General features: G+C 44.2%; 1 protein-coding gene across 3 annotated transcripts in view; it reads left to right on the top strand.

The window, feature by feature from the left end:
* INTS14 (integrator complex subunit 14) overlaps nucleotides 1-24,536 on the top strand; it is a 41,142-nt gene extending 16,606 nt beyond the window's left edge. For 2 of the 3 annotated variants that reach the window (XM_060755605.2, XM_067471313.1), the window contains exons 2-12: nucleotides 11,373-11,637; nucleotides 13,387-13,494; nucleotides 13,579-13,734; nucleotides 15,655-15,773; nucleotides 16,835-16,977; nucleotides 17,719-17,811; nucleotides 17,904-18,048; nucleotides 19,675-19,808; nucleotides 20,502-20,620; nucleotides 22,208-22,273; nucleotides 24,126-24,536. In XM_060755605.2, the coding sequence (XP_060611588.1) occupies nucleotides 11,416-11,637; nucleotides 13,387-13,494; nucleotides 13,579-13,734; nucleotides 15,655-15,773; nucleotides 16,835-16,977; nucleotides 17,719-17,811; nucleotides 17,904-18,048; nucleotides 19,675-19,808; nucleotides 20,502-20,620; nucleotides 22,208-22,273; nucleotides 24,126-24,377 (1,557 nt within the window). In that variant the 5' untranslated portion in view covers nucleotides 11,373-11,415 and the 3' untranslated portion in view covers nucleotides 24,378-24,536. The remainder of the gene's footprint in view (nucleotides 1-11,372; nucleotides 11,638-13,386; nucleotides 13,495-13,578; nucleotides 13,735-15,654; nucleotides 15,774-16,834; nucleotides 16,978-17,718; nucleotides 17,812-17,903; nucleotides 18,049-19,674; nucleotides 19,809-20,501; nucleotides 20,621-22,207; nucleotides 22,274-24,125) is intronic. The other variant, XM_060755607.2, reaches the window with a different exon arrangement.
* The last annotated feature ends 2,019 nt before the right edge of the window (nucleotides 24,537-26,555 follow it).

Below are 26,555 nucleotides of genomic sequence, written 5' to 3'. Positions count from 1 at the left end.
CTCACATTGGAAACTATAGCCTTGATGGTACGTATTATTCAAAGCTGCTACTACAGAAAGAGTTTTGTGTGGAGTCCCCTGTTCCCAGTCTTCAAGTTCTCTCATTTCTTGCCAGGCAGGGGTTATGGTCTTCACAATTTGATCCTCTGCTCTTCTGGCGTTGCTTCTTGATCTCTCAGGGTAGTGTTTGTTTATACCTGGGTGTAGCCCTAGTTCTTTGCTGGAACTTAATTCGGACAAGTTCAGGATATCGTTTGTATTTGCGCATCTTGTTTGCGAATAGTCATCTCTTTGGGGAGATTCCGCCTTGGCTGTTGAAGGGCTGCTCTGAGGGCTTGGGGAGTTACCTGGGGCACGGTCGACATTTCCGTGAAGGCATTGTAAAGTTCCTTTCAGGGAGGTTAGCCTATTTATGATCTCAGCTTGTGCCGTAGTGGGCAATGCATTCAATAGTATCCACTGAGATCCTCTTCCAAACAGCACCAGGATGTAGAGTTGGTCATGGGGGCTCTGTGTGCCAAGTTTGGTCTTATCTGTCATTGGCGGCTTTTAATAATATTCAGTACTGGTTTTTAACTCTGCTTTTGACAATGTTTCTTAATACTTAAATATTTGTCATAATCCTATTTGACGTTTGTTCACTTTTGGTGATGGTTATTGACTGAAGTAGTAACAACAACAACACCAACAACAACAACAACAATAATAGCCAATTTATATTGGGCACATGGTGGCACAGCAGGTTAAACCACTGAGCTGCTGAACTTGCTGACTGAAAAGTTGATGGTTCAAATCCAGGGAGTGGGGTGAGCTCCCGCTATTAGGTCTAGCTCCTGCCAACCTAGCTGTTCGAAAACATGCAAATGTGAGTAGATCAATAGGAAGACCCTAGCCATTGATAATATTTGATTTTTTTTAGCCCCCCCCCCTCCCCACACATACAAGGAGTAAAAATAACATACCTCAATTCACCAACAAAAGGATGATCCACCAGATTAGGGCTAGCTCCTGCCAACCTAGCTGTTCGAAAACATGGAAATGTGAGTAGATCAATAGGACGACCCTAGCCATTGACAATATTTGATTTTTTTTAGCCCTCCCCCCCCCCCCCCAAACATACAAGGGGTAAAAATGACAGACCTCAATTCGCCAACAACAGGATGATCCACCAGATTAGGGCTAGCTCCTGCCAACCTAGCTGTTCGAAAACATGGAAATGTGAGTAGATCAATAGGACGACCCTAGCCATTAACAATATTTGATTTATTTAGCCCTCCCCCCCCCCCAAACATACAAGGGGTAAAAATGACAGACCTCAATTCGCCAACAACAGGATGATCCACCAGATTAGCGCTAGCTCCTGCCAACCTAGCTGTTCGAAAACATGCACATGTGAGTAGATCAATAGGACAACCCTAGCCATTGACAATATTTGATTTTTTTTAGCCCACCCCCTCCCCACACATACAAGGAGTAAAAATGTCAGACCTCAATTCGCCAACAACAGGATGATCCACCAGATTAGGGCTAGCTCCTGCCAATCTAGCTGTTCGAAAACATGGAAATGTGAGTAGATCAATAGGACGACCCTAGCCATTGACAATATTTGATTTTTTTTAGCCCACCCCCTCCCCACACATACAAGGAGTAAAAATGTCAGACCTCAATTCGCCAACAACAGGATGATCCACCAGATTAGGACTAGCTCCTGCCAACCTAGCTGTTCTAAAACATGCAAATGTGAGTAGATCAATAGGAAAACCCTAGCCATTGACAATATTTGATTTTTTCTGTGTGCTGGAAGAAGCAAAGACAATATTTGATTTTTTCAGTGTGCTGGAAGAAGCAAAGACCACCAGCATTGAAGCGATGGTCCTCCAACATCAACTCCGCTGGACCGGCCACGTTGTCCGGATGCCTGACCACCGTCTCCCAAAGCAGTTGCTCTACTCCGAACTTAAGAATGGAAAACAGAACGTTGGTGGACAGGAAAAGAGATTTAAAGATGGGCTCAAAGCCAACCTTAAAAACTCTGGCATAGACACTGAGAACTGGGAAGCCCTGGCCCTTGAGCGCTCCAGCTGGAGGACAGCTGTGACCAGCAGTGCTGCAGAATTTGAGGAGGCACGAGTGGAGGGTGAAAGAGTGAAACGTGCCAGGAGGAAGGCGCGTCAAGCCAACCCCGACCGGGACCGCCTTCCACCTGGAAACCAATGCCCTCACTGCGGAAGAAGATGCAGAGCAAGAATAGGGCTCCACAGCCAAATACGGACCCACAAGGAAATCCATAATGGAAGACCATCTTACTCGTCCAACGAGGGATCGCCTAAGTAAGTAAGTAAGTAAGTAAGTGATTTTTTTACGCCCCCCCCCCCCCCACACACACACACACATACAAAGAGTAAAAATGACAGACCTCAATTCACCAACAACCGGATGATCCACCAGATTAGGGCTAGCTCCTGCCAACCTAGCTGTTCGAAAACATGGAAATGTGAGTAGATCAATAGGACGACCCTAGCCATTGACAATATTTGATTTTTTTAGCCCTCCCCCTCCCCAAAAATACAAGGGGTAAAAATGACAGACCTCAATTCGCCAACAACAGGATGATCCACCAGATTAGGGCTAGCTCCTGCCAACCTAGCTGTTCGAAAACATGGAAATGTGAGTAGATCAATAGGACGACCCTAGCCATTGACAATATTTGATTTTTTTAGCCCTCCCCCTCCCCAAAAATACAAGGGGTAAAAATGACAGACCTCAATTCGCCAACAACAGGATGATCCACCAGATTAGGGCTAGCTCCTGCCAACCTAGCTGTTCGAAAACATGGAAATGTGAGTAGATCAATAGGACGACCCTAGCCATTGACAATATTTGATTTTTTTTTAGCGCCCCCCCCCCCCCACACACACACATACAAGGAGTAAAAATGTCAGACCTCAATTCGCCAACAACAGGATGATCCACCAGATTTGGATTCACTAAGCAATAAAGATCCAGGACACTGAAGGATCACCTTCTCACTTCTCTAACCACAGGCAAGAGAATGAGATTCCAACAGCTTTCAGTTGCCGAGGTGACAGTGCATCATAAACGTTTTCATAGGGATGCCGTGGACCAGACTTGGCACACATAACCCCCATGACCCCCTTTATGTCCTGGTGCAGTTTGGGGGAGATGGACCACAGATTATGGGATTTGGAGTACTTTAAAACCTTTCGGTTCCCACAAACCACTGCAGCCCCAAACAAAGACCAATAAAGACCAAACTTGGCAAACAGAGCCACCATGACCCACTCTACATCCTGGTGCAGTTTGGAGCATGGCAGAACATGGATGATGGGACTTGAAATACCTCCACTCACTTCCTAGTCATCCACAAACCACATCAACAATTGGGTTACATAGTTTACAGAAAACCTACACACACAGATAGATAACTACATAAAAACTCCAACCATTACCCAAGTCAAAAAAGAAGCACCATTAAAGCCCTGGCAGACCGTGCAAAAAGATTCTAACCCTAACCCTGAACTCCACCTCCTCCAAGATGAACAGAACCACCTAAACTGGGCTCTCCAGACAAATGGAGACTCCACCACAGATATCAGAAGAGCTGCAAGACCGAGAACAACAAACCACGAGAGTCAAGACAAACTCCAACCATCACCAAAGTCAAAAAAGAAGCACCATTAAAGCCCTGGTAGACCGTGCAAAAAGAATCTGTGAACCCCACTGTGCTGGTGCAGCTGTACCAGAAGCCTCAATTTCTTTTCTATGCATGTGTTTGTTTTGGCCATGCATTTTGCAGTTGGGTGGTTCCTTCCAGGCTGCAGCCATTGGGCCAGCCACTTGTCTATCATTGTTAAGTTCTTTGGTTCCGCCCCTTTCCCCGGGATTCTGGGAGGAAAAAGAAAGTTTTTAGTTCTGTCTTACAGTTACCCATAAAGCAAATTGGAACCAGGGGAAGGGTCAAGGATTTCCTTTATAGAAGAAAGAACCAGTTCTTGAAGCAAGTTACCTGTCCCTTGTGGGCAGATTAAAAAAGCTACCAGTTTTCCAGAGTTTTAAAGTATTTGATTGATTGTTTGAAGATTTAAGCATTAATAAAGAACCTTGTTAAACTTTCTAAGCTTCTAAAGACTTTGTATAGGTAAATCCATAGGGCCTCTCAGCCGAGGCACCCCGGCGTCCCGCTGGGCATATAGAGACCACGTCCTGTTAAAAGACAATTGCTACGGGTCCAGCGCGTGTCAGCACACCCACCTTCTCCAAGGTGAACAGAGCCACCTAAACTGGGCTCTCCAGGCAAATGGAGACTCCACCACAGACATCAGAAGAGCTGCAAGACCGAGAACAATAAGCCAAGAGAGTCAAGACAAAGATCCACCCAGAGGAAAAGTATTCTTGCCATACATCAAGGGAACCATTGACCTCATAGGGAAGCTGATGAGGAAGCACAAGCTACAGACCATCTTCAGACCCACAAAGAAATTTCAACAAATACTATGTTCAGCAAAGGACAAGAGGGATCCTCTCACTTCTGCAGGAGTCTACCGTATACCAGGCAGCTGTGGACAAGTCTACAGAGGGACCACCAAACGCAGCATCATTGACCAAGCACAAATCAAGGAACATAAAAGGCACTGCCAACTACTTCAACCAGAGAAGTCAACCATAGCAGAGCACCTGATGAACCAACCTGGACACAGCATCTTATTTGAGAACACAAAAATGCCAGACCACTCTGACAACTACCACCAGAAATAGATGTTGATAAAAACTTTGAAAATTTGCCACAAATCAGTGGATAAGTGAACACTTTGAAATTTGGTGTGGCAATAATGGTAAATGTGTTCTACCACTGTAGCAAGTTTCACCCTAATAGCTTTAAAAATGAGGGAGAAAGAAGCCCCTGAAGTTTCCCCAAATTTTTATTGATCACACATCCCTAGTGGATACCAGGGGTTTTGGTTTTGGAAAGATTACATTGATAGATCTGAAACCTACAGGTTTTAGTTTGTACTTCCTTTGGATGCTGGGATGCCCTCCGTGGGCATTTTGGGTCTGTTTCTGTTGCCAATTTCTGCCCCTTTTCTGAGTCAAATGAAAGGAGGGACCCGCAGAACACACAAAAGGGAAAGTGCATCAGGCGCAAGAGCGTGAGATGTCTTTAAAAGGGAATTATCGAATCCTCTCCTCCCCAAACCCAGGCTTACTTATCCACTTATCCCAGTGTTAAATTCCAACGGGGCTTATCTTTTGGCGTCCTGCTAAAAACTGTCTTCTAACATTTGCTGGGATATTTGACTCAATGGGAAATTTTCTATGGCAAGACAATATTCCACCGGGGTCCCCGTTAACATGTTTTCAAGGCATTTCGGATCAGCTTCCTAGCTAAAATTTAAGAGAACTAGAAATGTGTCAGTTGCAAATCAAAATGTCACTGAGATATGGGGAATTAATGTAGTTTGGCACTACTTATATGCTATAGCATCCTCTTGTTTGTGATTTCATGAGGCATCCACACTCAAACGAGAAGTTCCAGAATTCCATAACATTGAGCTAAGTCATGTCAAACTGCATTAATTCTATAGTTACGAACCATAGAGGACTTTAAGATCATCTGGGGAGGCCCTGCTCTCGGTCCCGCCTTCGTCACAAGTATGTTTGGCCGGGACGAGAGACAGGGCCTTCTCAGTGGTGGCCGCTCAACTATGGAACGCCCTCCCTAGAGAAATCAGATCTGCTCCCCCCCTCTTAACGTTTTGGAGGCAAGTTAAAACATGGCGGTTTGAGCAAGCGTTTACAAATGCAGAGTAGCTAATATAGGAAATTGAATGATTGGACAATGGAACTCGACAATGCTTGATAATAATGAGATGCTAATGATGTTGTTTGTATTGCTTTTGTGGTATTTTTATACTGTTTGATGTTTATATTATGTTCTTATGTATACTGATTTTGTTGGAAACCGACTTGAGTCGCCAATTGGCTGGGAAGGGCGGTATACAAATACAGTAAATAAATAAATGAATGAATAAATAGTGGAGGAAATAGCGTGGGATAAAATTTTAAAATTGGAAAAGAAAGTAATATCGAATATTTATAATATATTACTTAACTGACTGACTGAAAAAGAACAGGTTAAAAACTGTATGATAAAATGGGCTCAAAATTTACGAAGACCAATTCAAATGAGGGAGTGGGAACAGATGTGGAACAAAAAATTAAAGTATACATATACAATGGACTTAAAAGAAAACTGGATAAAAATGTTCCATAGATGGTATACCACACCGAAACAACTTGCTAAAATGTATAAAACAGTTTCTGATAAGTGTTGGAAATGTTCAGAACAAGCTTTTGGAAAAAAACTGAAAACTTGGCTCTTTGAGGAAGCTTTTGGAGCCTCAGCTTAACCAGATAAACCTTGAAATGGAAAACCACCTAGGAACAGCTAAGGCGATGGAATGGATGAGGACGGAATAGGACAACATAGTTTTATTTTATTTTTTATTGTTCACTGGTTTGATGTTTTTAGATATAATGTAATGTGATGTTTTATTTTTATTGATGTATGTGTTTTTATATGTGGCATCGAATTGTGCTGATTGTTCGCCGCCCTGAGTCACCTTTGGGCTGATATGGGCGGGGGGGGGGGGGGGGGGAATGATATAAATAATTAAATAAAATATTCTTTTAAGTGGTACTGCATATTCCTTGATGATACCTGATTTCTTTGGGCCTCTCTGTGTCTTCTGCTAGGCATTCAATAGTATCCAGAGATCCTCTTCCAAACGGCACCAGGATGTAGAAGTGGTCATGGGGGCTCTGTGTGCCAAGTTTGGTCTTATCGATCATTGGTGGCTTTTAATAATATTCAGTACTGGCTTTTAACTCTGCTTTTGACAATGTTTCTTAATACTTAAATATTTGTCATAATCCTATTTTGACATTTGTTCACTTTTGGTGATGGTTATTGACTGAAGTAGTAACAACAACAACAACCAATGTATATTGGGCACATGGTGGCACAGCAGGTTAAACCACTGAGCTGCTGAACTTGCTGACTGAAAAGTTGGTGGTTCAAATCCAGGGAGCGGGGTGAGCTCCCGCTATTAGGCCTAGCTCCTGCCAACCTAGCTGTTAGAAAACATGCAAATGTGAGTAGATCAATAGGACGATCCTAGCCATTGACAATATTTGATTTTTTTAGGGCCCCCCCCCCGCCCCACACATACAAGGAGTAAAAATAACTGACCTCAATTCAACAACAACAGGATGATCCACCAGATTTGGATTCAATAAGCAATAAAAATCTAGGACACTGAAGGATCACCTTCTCACTTCTCTAACCACAGGCAAGAGAATGAGATTCCAACAGCTTTCAGTTGCCAAGGTGACAGTGCATCACAAACGTTTCCATAGGGATGCCCTGGACCAGACTTTGTACACCTAACCCCCATGACCCCCTTTACATCCTGGTGCGGTTTGGGGGAGATGGACCACACATTATGGGATTTGGAGTACTTTAAAACCTTTTGGTTCCCACAAACCACTGTGGCCCCAAACAAAGACCAATAAAGATCAAACTTGGCAAACAGAGCCGCCATGACCCACTCTACATCCTGGTGCAGTTTGGAGGAGGGTGGAAGATGGATGATGGGACTTGAAGTACCTCCACTCACTTCCTAGTCATCCGCAAACCAGATCAACAATTGGCTTACATAGTTAACAGAAAACCTACACACACAGATAGATAACTACATAAAAACTCCAACCATCACCCAAGTCAAAAAAGGAGCACCATTAAAGCCCTGGCAGACTGCGCAAAAGGAATCTGACCCTAACCCTGAACCCCACCTTCTCCAAGGTGAACAGAACCACCTAAACTGGGCTCTCCAGACAAATGGAGACTCCACCACAGACATCAAAAGAGCTGCAAGACCAAGAACAAGCCATGAGAGTCAAGACAAAGATCCACTCAGAGGAAAAGTGTTCTTAACATACATCAAGGGAACCATTGACCTCATAGGGAAGCTGATGAGGAAGCACAAGCTACAAACTATCTTCAGACCCACAAAGAAAATTCAGCAAATACTACGTTCAGCAAAGGACAAGAGGGATCCTCTCACTTCTGCAGGAGTCTACCATATACCATGCAGCTTTGGACAAGTCTACATAGGGACCACCAAACGCAGCAATGCCCAAACACGAATCAAGGAACATGCAAGGCACTGCAAACTACTTCAACCAGAGAAGTCAGCCATAGCAGAGCACCTGATGAACTAACCTGTGTTTGTTCTGATACCCTACAAGTATTCTGGGATATTGTATAGTGGGATTTATAGTTTGCCTACAATCAAAGAGCATTCTGAACTCCACCAACAATGGAATTGAACCAAACTTGGCACACAGAACTCCCATGACCAACAGAAAATACTGGAAGTGTTTGGTGGGCATTGACCTTGAGTTTTGGAGTTGTAGTTTACCTACATCCAGAGAGCACTGTGGATTCAAACAATGATGGATCTGGACCAAACTTGGCACGGATACTCAAATTTACCCAAGTGTGAACACTGGTGGAGTTTGGGGAAAATAGACCTTGACATTTGGGAGTTGTAGTTGCAGGGATTTATAGTTCACCTACAATGAAAGCATTCTGAACCCCACCAATGATAGAATTGGGCCAAACTTCCCACACAGAACCTCCATGACTAACAGAAAACACTATGTTTTCTGATGGTTTATGGCGACCCTTCTGACACCACCTCACAACGCCTCCAAGGGTCCCGGCCCACAGGTTGAGAAACACTGCACTTGAGAATGAATCCGCTTTAAATTTATTTACTGCATTTGTATACTGCATTTGTATACTGCCTTTCTCATCCAGAGGTGACTCAAGGCGGTTCTATTTATTTATTTACTGCATTTGTATACCGCCAATCCAGTTGCTGCCTCCTGCAGAATTCTGGGATTGGTTAAGGGGGGAGCCTTTAACAGCCTCACTAAAGAACAAACACCAGAATTTTGTAGGAGACAGAAACCGTATTTAAAGTGGATTAATTTTCTAGTGTGATGAGGTCATATGAGAGATTCAGTGAAAAACTATATCCACATGTATTCCAGGGTATCCCTCCCGCAAAAACAAAGTGTTGGCAGTTTAATAAACTGTTCCCTTGTTTTGATGATAGAGCCAATTAGGAAATGACATTTAGAACCTAGGAACAAAAAATAGTTTCATGACAGGAGCAGGATTCAAAACGATCTTGACAGATTAGAGAGATGGGCCAAAATTAACAAAATGAAGTTCAACAGGGACAAATGCAAGATACTCCACTTTGGCAGGAAAAACGAAATGCAAAGATACAGAATGGGGGACGCCTGGCTCGAGAGCAGTACGTGTGAAAAAGATCTTGGCGTCCTCGTGGACAACAAGTTAAACATGAGCCAACAATGTGATGTGGCGGCAAAAAAAGCCAATGGGATTTTGGCCTGCATCAATAGGAGCATAGTGTCTAGATCTAGGGAAGTAATGCTACCCCTCTATTCTGCTTTGGTTAGACCATACCTGGAATATTGTGTCCAATTCTGGGTACCACAATTCAAGAGAGATATTGACAAGCTGGAATGTGTCCAGAGGAGAGCGACTAAAATGATAAAAGGTCTGGAGAACAAGCCCTATGAGGAGCGGCTTAAGGAGCTGGGCATGTTTAGCCTGAAGAAGAGAAGGCTGAGAGGGGATATGATAGCCATGTATAAATATGTGAGAGGAAGCCACAGGGAGGAGGGAACAAGCTTGTTTTCTCCTTCCCTGGAGACTAGGACGCGGAACAATGGCTTCAAACTACAAGAGAGGAGATTCCATCTGAACATGAGGAAGAACTTCCTGACTGTGAGAGCCGTTCAGCAGTGGAACTCTCTGCCCCGGAGTGTGGTGGAGGCTCCTTCTTTGGAAGCTTTTAAACAGAGGCTGGATGGCCATCTGTCAGGGGTGATTTGAATGCAATATTCCTGCTTCTTGGCAGGAGGTTGGACTGGATGGCCCATGAGGTCTCTTCCAACTCTTTGATTTCATGATTCTATGATTCTATGATATATAATGGGTTGTTGTGAATTTTCTGGGCTGTATGGCCATGTTCCAGAAGCATTCTCTCCTAACGTTTCACCTGCATCTATGGCAGGCATCCTCAGAGGTTGTGATGTCTGTTGTGAAACTAGGAAAGTGGAGTTTATATATCTGTGAAATAATGTCCAGAGTGGGAGAAAAAAACAACCTCTTGTCTGTTTGAGGTAGGTGTGAATGTTGCAATTGGCCACCTTGATTAATCCTTTATTGGGAGGTGATTGGCTGGACCACTCTAACAACTACAATGACAAGCTACACAGAAAATCCATTGAAATCCACAAACACGTGGACACTTTCAACAAAAAGGAAGCAACCATTTATTTATTTATTTATTTATTTATTTATTTATTATTTAAACTTATATGCCGCCACTCCCCTGGGGCTCGGAGCGGCTTACAAGAATAGCTAAAATCTAACAAAATTTAAAAGCCATTTAAAACAATTTAAAAACAACACTATCAAACATTAAAAGCCTGTCGAAACAGGTATGTCTTACATGCTCTGCGGAAAGCTGGTAAGTCCCGCAAGGCACGGACTTCAGGTGGCAGAGTATTCCAGAGTGATGGTGCCACTGCTGTGAAGGCTCTGCGTCTGGTTGCTGTTAGACGCAAGGTCTTGACACTGGGGACTTCCAATAGATCTTGGTCCTCAGAATGAAAGGATCTCTCGGGTTGGTAGGGGGGTGAGGCGGTCCCTCAGGTACATCGGCCCCAGACCATGCAAGGCCTTAAAGGTGAGTACCATCACTTTGAAATTGATCCGGTGTTCAATTGGTAACCAATGCAGCTGTAGTAAGATTGGGGTTATGTGGCATCTCATCGGAATTCCCGCAAGAAGCTGAGCAGCTGCATTTTGTACCAACTTGAGCTTCCGGATCACCGACAGAGGAAGGCCAATGTAGAGGGCGTTACAGTAGTCTAGTCTTGAGATGACCGTGGCCTGGATCACCGTAGCTAGGTCGTCCCTGGACAGGTAGGGGGCCAGCTGTCTAGCCTGCCGCAGATGGAAGAAGGCGGTTCTGCTAACGGCGGAGACCTGGGCTTCCATCGTCAGCAGAGGGTCCAAAAGGACTCCCAGACTCTTTACCAGTGATGACGGGCGTAGTGCCTCGCCATCCAGGGTAGGCAGCTGGATGTTCCCACTGTTCGGTCGACCCAGCATTACATTGTTGTTAACTTACTTATTAAAATTAACTTTTGCTATTAAATCTTCACTTCCTTTTCCTCCTCTGCAGCATTTTACCCTTCTCCATCTGATAGAAGAGAGAGGAAGCCACCATGCCGACGGTGGTGGTGATGGATGTGTCCCTCTCCATGACCCGGCCGGTCTCCGTTGAAGGATCAGAGGAATATCAGCGGAAACACCTTGCCGCCCATGGCTTGACCATGCTGTTTGAACACATGGCCACCAACTACAAGCTGGAATTCACTGCTTTAGTTGTGTTTTCGTCACTCTGGGAACTGATGGTGCCCTTTACGAGAGACTACAATACACTGCAGGTACGAAACAGAAAAGCAGAGGTATACTTTTGTTCATCCTGGACTAGTGACTAGTGCAGAACCATAAAGGGGTTCGATCCTGGGCCCAGTTCTGTTCGACATCTTTATTAATGACTTGGATGAAGGTTTAGCAGGGGTGCTGATCAAGTTTGCAGGTGGGATCAGGATTCAAAATTACCTTAATAGACAGGAGAGCTTCTGGACCAAAAGTAACAAAATGCATTTCAACAAGTAGAAGTGTAGGACATTTCACTTACGCAGAAAAAATTGCACAGATACAGGATGGGGCACTTGGCTCCACAACAGTGTTACATGTGAAAGGGATCTTGGAGTCTTAGTGGAGAAGAAATGGAACATGGACCAACAATGGGATTTTGAGTTGCATCAAAAGGAGTCTAGTGAAGAAGTCATGGTGCCTTCTTTGGTCAAGCCTCACCTGGAATACTGTGTCCAATTCTGGCCACCATAATTCAAAAGAGATATTGAGAAGCTGGAAGGTATCCAGAGGTGGGTAACTAAAATGATCAAAGGTCTGGAGAACATGGATCCCTATGAAGAGCGGCTTAAAGAGTGGGGTATGTTTAGCCTCCAGAAGAGATGGTTGAGAGGAGACATGAGAGCCATGTATATGAAAAGCTGTTATAAGGTAGAGGGAGCAGGCTTGCTTTCTGCTGCCCTGGAGACTAGGGCTAAAATTACAGGAAAGGAGATTCAACCTGAACATTATGAGGAGCTTCCTAACCGTTCAAACTCTTTCCTCGGAATCCGGTGGAAGCTCCTTCCTTGGAGGCTTTTAAACAGAGGCTGGATGACCATCTGTCAGGGGTGCTTTGATTGTGCTTTTCCTGTATGGCAGGAGGTTGAACTAGATGGCCCATGCAATCCTGCAACTGTATGATTCTACGATTGTTTTTAAATAAGGCTTAGAATTTGAAGGCATTCTTCTCAACCCGCTCTATATCTAATCTAGTACAGTGTTTCTCAACCTGGGGGTCGGGACCCCTGGAGGGGTCATGAGGGGGTGTCAGAGGGGTCACCTAAGACCATCAGAAAACAGTATTTTCTGTTGGTCATGGGGGTTTCTGTGTGGAATGTTTGGCCCAATTCTATCATTGGTGGGGTTCATAATACTCTTTGATTGTAAGTGAATCCCAGCAGCTACAACTCCCAAATGTCAAGTATCATTTCCCCAAACTCCACCAGTGTTCACATTTGGGCATATTGAAGATCTGTGCCAAGTTTGGTCCAGATCCATCATTGCTTGAGTCCACAGTGCTCTCTAGATGTAGGCGAACTACAACTCCCAAACTCAAGGTCAATGCCCACCAAACTCTTCCAATATTTTCTATTGGACATGGGAGTTCAGTATGCCAAGTTTGGTTCAATTCCATTGTTGGTGGAGTTCAGAATGCTTTTGATTGTAGGTGAAGCCCAGTAACTATAACTCCCAAATGACAAAATCAACCCCATCGGTATTCAGATTTGGGCATATTAGGTATTTGTGCCAAATTTGCTCCAGTGAATGAAAACACATCCTGCATACTGGATATTTACATTCTGATTCATAACAGGAGCAAAATTACAGTTATGAAGTAGCAATGAAATTAATGTTATGGTTGGGGGTCACCACAACATGAGGAACTGTATTTAGGGGTCGCGGCATTAGGAAGGTTGAGAAACACTGGTCTAGTATATCTGAACATGGAGAGTCTCTGACTCAGCAAACCGGAGTGTGATTTACGTTTACAGGAGGCCCTGAGCAATATGGATGACTATGATAAAACATGCCTGGAATCAGCTCTGCTCGGAGTGTGCAACGTTGTTCAGCAAGAATGGGGCGCCGCCATTCCTTGCCAGGTGAGGTTTCTGGATTCATGTCCATTGATGACCACTGTAGAGTTGAGAATGAAACAATGCACATCTTGTTTTCCCCTTCCTTAGGTTGTCCTAGTCACTGATGGCAGCCTAGGCATTGGCAGGGGCTCCCTCCGCCACTCTTTGGCCACTCTGAGCCAACGAAACGAAAGCAACCGCTTCCCACTGCCATTTCCATTCCCATCAAAGCTCTACGTCATGTGCATGGCCAACCTAGAGGAGGTGAGTTCATTCTGGTGGGCCGGTTCTGACGCTATATTTGTGTGTGGTTTGTATTTGACCTGTTACTTGGATGGGCTGGATTTCAGGTTTGCCGGCAGCCTAATTTAGTGGGTAGAAGCCATTTTGCTCCTACTCTTTTGGGGAGTTAGAAGCCTATGCCAAGCTACTGCAAATTTATTTTATTTACCATATTTATATACCGCTTCTCTCAACCCGAAGATGACTCGAGGCAAATCCCCCAAAGATCTATCAGTCTGCCCATTTGTACCTTATTCTTGGCAGTGGATATTTAAAAGACTCTTTGAAAGTATTGTCGAAGGCTTACATGGCCGGAATCACTGGGTTGTTGTAGGTTTTTTCGGGCTATATGTCCATGTTCTAGAGGCATTTTCTCCTGACGTTTCGCCTGCATCTATGGCAAGCATCCTCAGAGGTAGTGAGGTCTGTTGGAACTAGGGAAAAGGGTTTATATATCTGTGGGATGACCAGGGTGGGACAAAGGACTCTTGTCTGTTGGAGCTAGGTGTGAAAGTTTCAACTGACCACTTTGATTAGCATTTTGATGGCCTGGCGGTGCCTGGGGTAATCTTTTGTTGAGAGGTGATTAGATGTCCCAGATTGTTTCCCCTCTGTTGTTTTGCTGTTGTAATTTTAGAGTTTTTTTAAATACTGATAGCCAGATTTTGTTCATTTTCATGGTTTCCTCCTTTCTGTTGAAATTGTCCACATGTTTGTGGATTTCAATGGCTTCTCTGTGTAATCTGACATTGTGTTTGTTAAAGTCTAGCATTACTGTGTTCTCAAATAATATGCGGTGTCCAGGTTGGTTCATTAGGTGCTCTGACTTCAACCAGAGAAGTCAGCCATAGCAGAGCACCTGATGAACCAACGTGGACACAGCAAAAGATTGCCCCAGGCACTGCCAGGCCCTCAAATGCTAATCGAGGTGGTCAGTTGAAACATTCACACCTAGCTCCAACAGACAAGAGTCCTTTCTCCCACCCTGGTCATTCCACAGATATATAAACCCATTTCCCTAGTTTCTGGCTTCTGCTGCCAATACTGTTTTTATCCCATACCATAAGGGCTGGAGCACCCGGTGGTGCAGTGGGTTATACTGCTGAGCTGCTGAATTTGTTTACCAAAGGGTCGCAGGTTCGAATCTAGGGAGTGGGGTGAGATCCCGCTGTTAGCCCCAGCTTCTGTCAACCTAGCAATTTGAAAACATGCAAATTTGAGTAGATCAATAGGCACCGCTCCGGCAGGAAGGTAACAGTGCTCCATGCAGTCATGCTGGCCACATGACCGTGGAGGTGTCTATGGACAACGCCAGCTCTTTGGCTTAGAAATGGAGATGAGCATCAACCCCCAGAGTTGTACATGACTGGACTTAATACCAGGGGAAAACCTTTACCCTTTACCTACCATAAGGGCTAGACCAGGCATGGGCAAACTTGAGCCTTCCAGGTGTTTTAGACTCCAACTCCCACAATTCCTATCCAAAACATCTGGAGGCCTGGATTTTGCCCATGCCTGGGCTTGACACTATGTAAAATGAGTGTTGTGTCACTAAGGATGTTGGCATTTGTATCTGGCATTCGTTTTCTATGCTGTTGTGTGATCTCAAGAATATGTGATTTAATCCCAGATGTCTGTCTGGACCTTGTTGGATTGCAACTCCCAGCATTCCTCATCATTGGCTTAGTTGACTAAGGCTGTTGGAAGTCCAGCAGCATCCAAATTATGATGCAAAATGGCGTAGAGTACAGTACCTGGGTAATTTGAAGTGTTCATTGAACAATGTGTATAGTTTGATGCATTCCCGGTCCCATTTTGAGAGAAAGGCACAACATAGATCAAATATATGTGCATGTTACTGCGTTACCGCATTTTGTATGAAGAGCTTCATTCTGCTTGCAGCTTCAGAGCACAGATTCTTTAGATTGCCTCGAACGCCTTATAGACTTAAACAATGGGGAAGGCCAGATCTTTACCATCGATGGGCCCCTGTGCTTGAAGAATGTCCAGTCCATGTTTGGGTGAGTATATATCCTTGATCACTCCTTAGCAAGTTTCTCTGATGACAACTTTTGTGTATTTTATTATTTATTTATTTATTTCGGGTTCTTATACCCCGCCCTTCTCACCCCGAAGGGGACTCAGGGCGGCTTACAAAAGCAAGGCACAATTTGATGCCTGCAACACAGAACAAGCAAACACAAAATTATATCAGACTCACAGTTAACAACAATTCATGCATTATATCAATAAAATCAATAAAACCAATACAAACCCAATTCCTCCTCCTACATGGTCAGCGTTCGCTAACTCATAGTTCTAATTTTCCGTTCCACTTCGTCAATCCTGTTGGTCTTACTCGTCTGATTGTCTTATTTAATTGCCAGATTGCCCAAAGGCCTGGTCCCATAACCACGTCTTCACCCTCCTCCTGAAGGAGAGGAGGGATGATAATGCCCTGATTTCCCCCGGGAGTGAGTTCCACAGATGAGGGGCCACCACTGAGAAAGCCCTGCTCCTCGTCCCCACCAGCCTCACTTGTGACAGTGGTGGGGTCGAGAGCAGGGCCTCCCCAGCTGATCTCAAACTCCGGGGTGGGACGTAGCGGGAGATACGTTCGGACAGATACACTGGACCGGAACCGTACAGGGTTTTGTAGGTCAAAACCAGCACCTTGAATTGTGCTCGGAATAGAACCGGCAACCAGTGGAACTGGCACAACAGGGGGGTGGTGTGTTCCCTGTATGTCGCTCCGGTGAGCAGTCTGGCTGCCGCTCGCTGGACTAGTTGAAGTTTCCGAACAGTCTTCAAGGGCAACCCCACGTAGAGAGCGTTGCAGTAGTCTATTCGGGAAGTAACAAGAGCGTCGACCACCGTGGCCAGATCAGACTTCCCAAGGTACGTGAAGTGTAGCTTTGGAAGCCTGCCTACAACTATAACATTGGCGCAAAGATAGATATCCTTTCGTCAGGCTGCCTGCTTCCACTTGATTATCATCCAAATAGCCTCCTTATGTAGTTCTCCAAAGGAGTTTTCTTGAGTGCATGGACTGTCTTGTCCTAATGATAAACTCCTGTTCTAGGAAGCTAATAGACGTCGCTTATACGCCTTTCCATGCTGTTCTGAAATGCGGCCACTTATCTTCAGACGTGCAAGCCTTTCCAAGGCCGGAGCCCTTTGTGATTGATGAGGAAATCGATCCAGCCCCTAAGACAATTAATACAGGTAAAGACTTGATTCTTCTCTACTGCAGTCAATAGCCAATCATCATCATCTTCTTCCCCTTCTCCTCCTCCTCCTCTTCTTCTTCATTGTCTTCTTCCTCTTCTTCCTTTTCTTCCCTCCTCTTCTTCTGCATGCTCTTCTTCCTCTTCTTCTTCTTCTTCATTTTCTCCTCCTCTTTTTCTTTTTCGTCCTCTTCTTCCTCTTATTTTCCCCTCCACCTCTTCTTCTGCATGCTCTTCTTCCTCGTCTTTTTCATTTTCTCCTTCTCTTTTTCTTTTTCATCCTCTTCTTCCTCCTCTTCTTATTTTTCTCCTCTTCTTCTGCATGCTCTTCTTCCTCTTCTCCTCCTTCATTTTCTCCTCCTCTTTTTCTTTTTTGTCCTCTTCTTCCTCCTCTTCTTATTTTTCTCCTCCTCTTCTTCTGCATGCTCTTCTTCCTCTTCTTCTTCTTCATTTTCTCCTCCTCTTTTTCTTTTTCGTCCTCTTCTTCCTCCTCTTCTTATTTTTCTCCTCCTCCTCTTCTTCTGCATGCTCTTCTTCTTCTTATTATTTTTCTCCTCCTCTTCTTCTGCATGCTCTTCCTCTTCTACTTTTTCTTCTTCTTCCTCTTCTTTTTCTCCTCTTTTTCTGTATTCTCTTCCTCCTCTTCTTCTTCTTCCTCTTCTTCTTTTCTTCTTCCCCCCTCCCCTCCTTCTCCTCCCCCTCTCTCCCCCCTTTTTAAAATTGCCGATTTCCTTTCTAGATCTGGAAATAGTTGGCTTCATTGACATCGCCGATATCTCCAGCCCCCCAGTCCTGTCTCGGCATTTGGTGTTGCCCATTGCTCTCAACAAAGGTGAGCCTTTCCAGTGCCCTTTTGCCCAGCTTTTGGCACCCATTGTGAAGAGGAAGCATGCCCTCATCGCCTTCTCTTCTCTTTCCTCCCAGAAGGTGATGAGGTGGGCCCAGGGATTGCCGATGATGTCGAGGATGAGAATTCGGCCAACCAGATAGCGGGCAAGATCCCCAACTTCTGTGTGTTGCTACATGGGAGCCTGAAGGTGGAAGGCATGGTGGCCATCGTTCAGTTAGGGTACGGAAAGGGGTGTGGAGGATGGAAAGGGACACAAAGATGGCAGTGTCAAAAACGGTGTGATATTTTGTCCCATAGATTTATCGCAGGTTTGCTGGATATAGGAAATAACTTCCGGGGGGGGGGGGGGGGGAAGAAATAGAGATGTTCATCTATGGTGATGTTTTTTTTTATGGGCAACTCCCTCTATTTATTTCAAAGAGTCAGGACTGGCAGAAGCGTCAACAGCTGTGATTCCTAATCTCTGTTTCCCCAAGTTGTTGAGACTTCAACCGCTTTGGTAATTGCCATGAATTTTGGGAGCTGAAGTCCCAAACACCTGAAAGACCAAAGATTGGGAGCCACTGTGATTTTAATTAATGTTTTAATGTTATGTTTTAATTGTTGGTTTTAATGCTTCTATTTATTTACTTATGTATTTTTATATGCGGCATCAAATTGTTGCCTTTGTAAGGTTGCCCTGGGTCACCTTTGGGGTTGAGAAGGGTGGGATATAAGTGTGGTAAATAAATCTATACACATAATAAAAACGTTGTAGTTCACCTACATCCAGAGAGCACTGTGAACCCAAACACTCCACTTCATAACACTAGAGAAAAAAATCCACTTAAAATCTGATTTCTGCCTCCTGCAGAATTCTGAGATTTGTAGTTTAGTGAGGCTGTTAAAGGCTCCTTTCTAAACTACAAACCCCAGAATTCTGCAGGAGGGAGCAACTGGATCTCAAGTGGATTTTTTTTCTCTAGTGTGATGAGACCCACTGATGGATCTGGACCAAACTTGGAACACATACCTGATATGCCAAATTTTGATTACTGGAGGGAATTGGGGTTGAACTGACCTTGAGTATTGGGAGTTGTAGTTTACCTAAATCCAGGGAGCATCTAGAGCAGGGGTCCTCAAACTTTTTAAACAGAGGGCCAGGTTACAGTCCCTCAAACTGTTGGAGGGCCGGATTATAATTTGAAAAAACATGAATGAATTCCTATGCATACTGCACATATCTTATTTGTAGTGAAAAAAAAATTAAAAACAATAAAATAATTAACAAATATAAAATTATTAGTATTTCAATGGGAAGTGTGGGCCTGCTTTTGGCTGATGAGATAGGATCGTTGTGTTGTTTTGCTTTCAAGTCATTTCAGACTTAGGTTGATCCTGAGCAACGGCCAGGTAAATGGCCTTGGAGGGCCGTATTTGGCCCTCGGGCCTTAGTTTGAGGACCTCTGATCTAGAGCCAGTGATCTAGAGCAAACGTGCTCAACATAATATAAGTTCTGATGGAGTTTCTCAGGGTTAAGCAGGCATGATGGGAGTTGTAGTTCATCTGCAACCTTATGCATTTTGTACTATTAGAACATTGACTTTTTCAAATAACCCAGGCAACTCTGTACCCAAGCTCGTAAATAAATAAAATAAAGAAAGAAAGAAAATCCATTTGTTTTGGAGGAATAAATAGTCAAGAACCACTTAGTACTGAACCATTTCAGCAAGATTAGGCAGAGGTTTGGGGGAAAGAGCACTATCTTCCTTTGCAGAAAGGCCAGCCCTGGATGTGGGCCCAGATAGTCTCTTCTCAGCAGGAGTAGCTGTTCTTGCTCTCAATGCTTTGTTCTCTGTTTTCAGGCCCGAGTGGTACGGGATGCTTTATTCCCAAGCTGACAGCAAGAAGAAGTCCAACCTGATGATGTCTCTCTTTGAACCCGGGCCAGAGCCTCTCCCTTGGCTGGGGAAGATGGCCCAGCTTGGCCCCATCTCAGGTAGTGAATGAGCATGTTCAGATTTCCTCAGCATTTCAAACGCAAGTCATGTTTTTCCTTCATTTGTGAATGATGATGCTCTCTATTGCTATGCTCTGCATTTCAGAGAAGATAACAGCTCCAAATGTGGAACCGCTCCATGTTTACACAAATATCCCCTTTGCAGTGGTTCCCAACCTTTGGGCCTTCGGGTGTTTTGGATTTCAATTCCCACAGTTCCTAACAGCTGATAAGCTGGCTGGGATTTCTGGGAGTTGAAGTCCAAAACACCTGGAGGACCAAAGGTTGGGATCACTGCAAATGCTGGTTAAGGTCATGGGGCTTTTACATCCAGCAACATATGGACTTGATTCAGCAAATTGGAAACGCTGCCACAACTTCAGTATCCAAAATCCTGTATTCCCTGTATAGCTTTTATATATCTAATATAATGCTAATAATAATAATAATAATATGATATTATATTTATATATTTATATTACATGTAATATTAATAATAATATTACAATATAATGGTATAGTACAATATAGTAATGTTTAATACTGATATTGTACTATGCTAATAACATAATATATTGTATGTATGTAAATCTTGTAAGCCACTCCGAGTCCCCTTCGGGGTAAGAAGGGCGGCATATAAATGTAAATAAATAAATAAATATCTTAAGATTTTTATTTTATTTTGGTTTTTAGATGCTAAAGAGAATCCCTATGGCGAAGACGACAACAAGAGTCCCTTTCCCCTGCAACCCAAGAATAAACGCAGCTACGCACAGAATGTAACTGTGTGGATTAAACCCAATGGCCTCCAGGTGAGTGGCAAGATTCCCTCTTTTCTTGCAAACTGAGTTGTGGATGAGGTAGTTTTTGGAGAGAAAAAGCATGATGATGATGAGAACGCTCCCAAATTTCACTGACTTTTGAACTTTGCTGCAGGGAATCCTAGAGGGTTGCTTACCTGTTAATATTTTAGGTGGGAATCAAACCAGAATTCCTTTTCTAACCTATTCAGTGGATTTGGCGGAGACTGTAGTAATCTCCCAGCCATGGTCAGCCTTCCAGCTGTATGAGAAGAATGTTGACCTTCTGAGGCCTGGTGGTGCTGCAGGTTAAACAGCTGACCTGATGAACTTGCTGACTGAAAGTTTGATGGTTCAGATCTGGGGAGTGGGGTAGGCTCCTGATGTTACCCCAGCTTTTGCCAACGTAGTAGTTTGAAAACATGCAAATGTGAGTAGATCAATAGGTACTGCTTCTGCAGGAAGGTAACAGTGCTTCATGCAGTCATGCTGGCCACATGACCTTGGAGGTGTCCACAGACAATAGCAGCTCTTTGGCTTATTTATTTATTTATTTACAGTATTTATATTCCGCCCTTCTCACCCCGCAGGGGACTCGGGGCAGATTACAATGTACATTTACATGGCAAACATTCAGTGCCATAGACACACAACATATATAGACACACAGAGGCTATTTAATATTCCAGGGGAGCTGTTGCTTCACCGTCCATTTGTGACACTGATGAAGTACTTCCTCATTCTTTGCATGCCTGCTGGAGATTTCTATGGCCTCATAAATTAGCCTCCCTGCATAAATGGTACCTAAATTTCCTACTTGACAGATGCAACTGTCTTTCAGGCTGCAAAGGTCGACAGCAAGCTACACAAATTGGTCGGAAGCTCACTCTGACCTGGGCTGGCCACAAACTCATGACCTTTTGGTCAGTAGTGATCTTAATGCAACTGACTTCCAGCCAGCTGCGCCACAGTGCACAATCAAAGCACCCCCAACAGATGTCTACTGTACCCAGCCTTTGAACTTCATGTCAAGGGGGAACCTTTACCTTTTTATTAGTGTAATAGATGGTGGTCTGTCCCTGGGCATGGGCTTCCAATGGCACAATGAGGCTGCCACGTTTGCATTGGCTTCCTGTTGTCTTCTGCTTGTTGTTGTTTATTCGTTCAGTCGCTTCCAACTCTTGGTGACCTCCTGGACCAGCACACTCCAGTGCTCCCAGTCAGACGTGGTCACCCCCAGTTCCTTCAAGGTCAATCCAGTCCTTTCAAAGATACCATCCATCCATCTTGCGTTTGGTCAGCCCCTCTTCCTTTTTCCTTCCCTTTTCCCCAGAATCCTTCTCTTCTCCAAGCTTTCCTTCCTTCTCTTGTTGTGGCCAAAGTACTTCATCTTTGCCTCTATTATCCTTCCTCCAGTGAGCAGTCAGGCCTCATTTCCTGAAGTATGGACTGGTTGGATCTTCTTGCGGTCCAAGGCACTCTCAGAATTTTTCTCCAGCACGAATAGTCAATAAATCATTACCAAGTTGAGCCTCCAAATTGGAGAAATGTTTCAAGACCCAGCAGTCAAGGGTTTGTTTTCTCCCCAACTCTCTGCAGACAGATGTCCAGAAGATACTTAGGAACGCAAGGAAGCTCCCTGAAAAGACACAGACCTTCTACAAGGTGAGGAATGCGATTCGTACAGCACCCAGTACTGATCTACAGCTCCTTTCTCAAGGTGTAATCGTATTTCCTGGCGGTGGTAAAGTACAAAGTTACTGGCCGAGAGCATTTCAAAGCATCCAGATAGATGTCATGAGTGATATAGGATGCTGTGGTTTTTAACTTTGAATATGTTTTGATGGATTATAACTGGATTTTTTTTAGTGCTGTTTGTGTTTGTTTATTTCTGTTTTAATGTTTGAATATTTGTATATGTTAAACTAGCCATCCCCTGCCACGCATTGCTGTGGCCCCGTCTGGTGATCTGGAAAACAAAGTAATTAGAAAGTGTTGGTTTCTAATATATGTAATTTCTTTATGCTTGTGGGTAAACAGCATTTCTTGCTGTTTCTTTCTCAGTGTTGATGTGGAGATTGTCTGGTTTGCCTACTCTGGAACATATAACATGTCATTGTCCTTCTTTAGGGGTCCCTTTCAAATCTATGATATTATATCTCTGTGTGTGTGAATCATATAAATCTACCTATATCTATGGCTGGATGGCTCTTTGTCAGGAGGGTTTTGATTACGTTTTCTTGCCCTGGTGAGGAGAGGTGGACTGGATGGCCTTGAGTATTTTCTGTTGGTCATGGGGGTTCTGTGTGAGAAGTTTGCCCCAATTCTGTCGTTCATGGGGTTCAGAATGCTCTTTGATTGTAGGTGAACTATAAATCCCAGCAACTACAACTCCCAAATGTCAAGGTCTATTTTCTCCAAACTCCACCAGTGTTCACAATTGGTCATACTGAGTATTTGTGCCAAGTTTGGTCCAGATCTACTGTGATTTGAGTCCACAATGCTCTCTGGATGTAGGTGAACTACAACTCCAAAACTCAAGGCCAATGCCCACCAAACCCTTCCAGTATTTTCAATTGGTCTTGGGAGTTCTTTGTGCCAAGTTTGGTTCAATTCCATCATTGGTGGAGTTCAGAATGCTCTTTGATTGTAGAAGAACTATAAATCCCAGCAACTCCAACTCCCAAATGTCAAGGTCTATTTTCCCCAAACTCCAACAGTGTTCACATTTCGGCATATTACGTATTTGTGCCAAGTTGGTCCAGATCTGTTATTTGAGTCCATAGTGCTCCCTGGATGTAGGTGAACTACAACTCCAAAACTCAAAGTCAATGCCCACCAAACCCTTCAATTATTTTCTGATGGTCATGGGAGTTCTATGTACCATCTGTCTATTTCCCCCAAACTCCATCTGTGTTTATATTTGGGCATATGGAGTATTCGTGCCAAGTTTGGTCTGGATCCTTCATTTTTGAATGCTCTCTGAATGTAGGTGAACTACAACTCCAAAACTCAAAGTCAATGCCCACCAAACCCTTCCAGTATTTTCTGTTGTTCATGGGAGTTCTGTGTTGTAAGTTTGGTCCAATTCCATCAGTGGAGGAGTTCGGAATGTTCTTTGATTGTAGGTGAACTATAAATCCCAGCAACTACAACTCCCAAATGACAAAATCATTTTTTTTTAGTGATGGTCACTCCTTGGGTTTAGTAGGTGTCTTGTGGCCAAATTTGGCGGCAATTCGTCCAGTGGATTTTGAGTTATGTTAATCCCACAAACGAACATTACATTTTTATTTATATAGATTGTATACCAATGCTGTTATGTCAAGCCACTTTGAGTCCCCTTTGGGGAGATAAGCGGGGTATAAATAAACAATAATAGTAATAGAGCTCATGCCCCAAACTTTGCTTTCTAGGATTTTTCTCCCACTGATTCTACAACTGTGATTTCAAGGTTGGCACTCATTTCATGACAAGTGGTTTTTGACCAGAGGACATTCTCCCCTCCCTTTTCTAGGAGCTGAACCGCTTGCGCAAGGCGGCCTTGGCCTTTGGTTTTCTGGACCTGCTCAAAGGGGTGGCCGACATCCTGGAGCGGGAATGCACTCTCCTCCCGGACACCGCGCACCCCGACGCCGCCTTCCAGCTGACCCATGCGGCCCAGCAGCTCAAAATGGCCAGCACCGGCACCTCCGATTACGCCATGTATGACCACAACATCACGCCGCTGCAGACCGACTTCTCAGGCAGCGGGACCGAGCGGATGTGAGGAACCTCCGATGACCAAGCCATCCCTCCAAAGATATGGTGCATGTCTCTCCCCAACATGTTTATCCATGCTTGCTCAATAGGGCTGGACTTTATCATTAAATTTTTGCTACAGTTTGTATTTCACTTTTCATATAATAATACGAGGGTTGAATGAAAAGTAATGCCTCCACCTTCGTTACTTGGATTTGGATGGGAATATTTTAATAATATTTTGAGGAGCCCCTGGTGGCACAGTGGGTTAAAGCACTGAGCTGCTGAGCTTGTTGACCGAAAGGTCGCAGGTTCGGATCCGGGGAGCGGCGTGAGCTTCCGCTGTCAGCCCTAGCTTCTGCCAACCTAGCAGTTCAAAAACATGCAAATGTGAGATCAATAGGTTTCGCTCCGGCAGGAAGGTAACAGCGCTCCATGAAGTCATGCCAGCCACATGACCTTGGAGGTGTCTACGGACAATGCCGGCTCTTCGACTTAGAAATGGAGATGAGCACCACACCCTAGAGCTGGACACGACTGGACTTAATGTCCTTTACCTTTTAATTTTAATAAATCAAATGCAGAAATAATCCTTAGAATGGGCTCTTTAACTACCACTATTCACTCTTCCACATAATCACCAGACAATTGGATACATTTCTGCCAGCAATGAACAAGTTTTCTGAAGCCGTCACGGAAGAAGTCGACCCTCTGTTTCCGCAACCCATCGTGTACAGATCTTCCAATAGCCAAGCAAAGCAATAATGTGACCCACACGTTCTTGTGAAATGCCGATTATGCTTGAAATTTTTCTCTGAGTGATACGACGATAGTTCTGAATCAATCTATCAACCTTTTCCTGTCACAGGACGTCCAACTCTTTGTTTGTCACACAAATCAGATGTTCTCACCTCAACATCTTTAAACTTACTCGCCCAATGACACACAGTACTCACATCAACACAATCACCATAAACCAGGGGTCCTCAAACTAAGGCCCGGGGCCCAGATACGGCCCTCCAAGGTCATTTACCCGGCTCTCGCTCAGGGTCAACCTAAGTCTGAAACAGTTTGAAAACACACAACAACAATGATACTATCTCATCAGCCAAAAGCAGGCCCACACTTCCCATTGAAATACTAATAAGTTTATATTTGTTTAAATTATTCTTCATTTTAATTATTGTATTGTTTTTAAGTCTTCTTTGCACTACAAATAAGATACGTGCAGTGTGCATAGGAATTCATTTCTTTTTCCGAATTACAATCCGACCCTCCAACAGTTTGAGGGACTGTGACCTGGCCCTCTGTTTAAAACGTTTGAGGACCCCTGCCATAAGCAGTTTGCATTCTCTGATGAATCTCCTTTGGGGTGACACTTTCTACTGTCAATAATTCAATGAATGCACATTGCTTAAGTCGCATTGACCGACTATCTGTGCAGGGTTCCATACTTCACACTTTAACAGCACAGCCATTCAATGGTAAGGCTTCCCGCCAAAATGGAACTGTAGAGGAGAGTCTACTGAACAAGCCAGTACCTGCTGTATACTAGTACTGCCATCTGTTGTTACGAAGGTGGAGGCATTACTTTTCATTCAACCTTCGTAGAAGAGTTGGAAGAAACCACAAGGGCCAACCCCTTTCTGCCACGCAGTAAAAGCATTCCTGACAGGTGGCCATCCAACCTGTTTCAAAGCCTCCATCGAACTCAGAGGCAAATAGTTCCTTCCTGTGGTTAAGAAGTTCAAGTGGACTCTCCTTCCATGGACCACAAGAAGATATTTCCTAATGTTCAGGTGGACTCTCCTTCCATGGACCGCAAGAAGATCCTTCCTAATGTTCAGTTGGACTCTCCTTCCATGGATCGCAAGAAGATCCTTCCTAATGTTCAGGTGGACTTTCCTTCCATGGACCGCGAGAAGATCCTTCCTAATGTTCATGTGGACTCTCCTTCCATGGACCGCGAGAAGATCCTTCTTAATGTTCAGGTGGACTTTCCTTCCTTGGACCGCAAGAAGATCCTTCCTAATGTTCAAGTGGACTCTCTTTCCATGGACCACAAGAAGATCCTTCCTAATGTTCAGGTGGACTCTCCTTCCATGGACCGCAAGAAGATCCTTCCTAATGTTCAAGTGGACTCTCTTTCCATGGACCGCAAGAAGATCCTTCCTAATGTTCAGGTGGACTCTCCTTCCATGGACCG

The sequence above is a fragment of the Anolis sagrei genome, chromosome 9 (assembly GCF_037176765.1).
Source record: "Anolis sagrei isolate rAnoSag1 chromosome 9, rAnoSag1.mat, whole genome shotgun sequence".
In the NCBI taxonomy this organism is placed as follows: Eukaryota; Metazoa; Chordata; class Lepidosauria; order Squamata; family Dactyloidae; genus Anolis; species Anolis sagrei.
The sequence above is the reverse complement of the archived record's forward strand: the minus strand, read 5'-3'. Positions and strand labels throughout refer to the sequence as shown.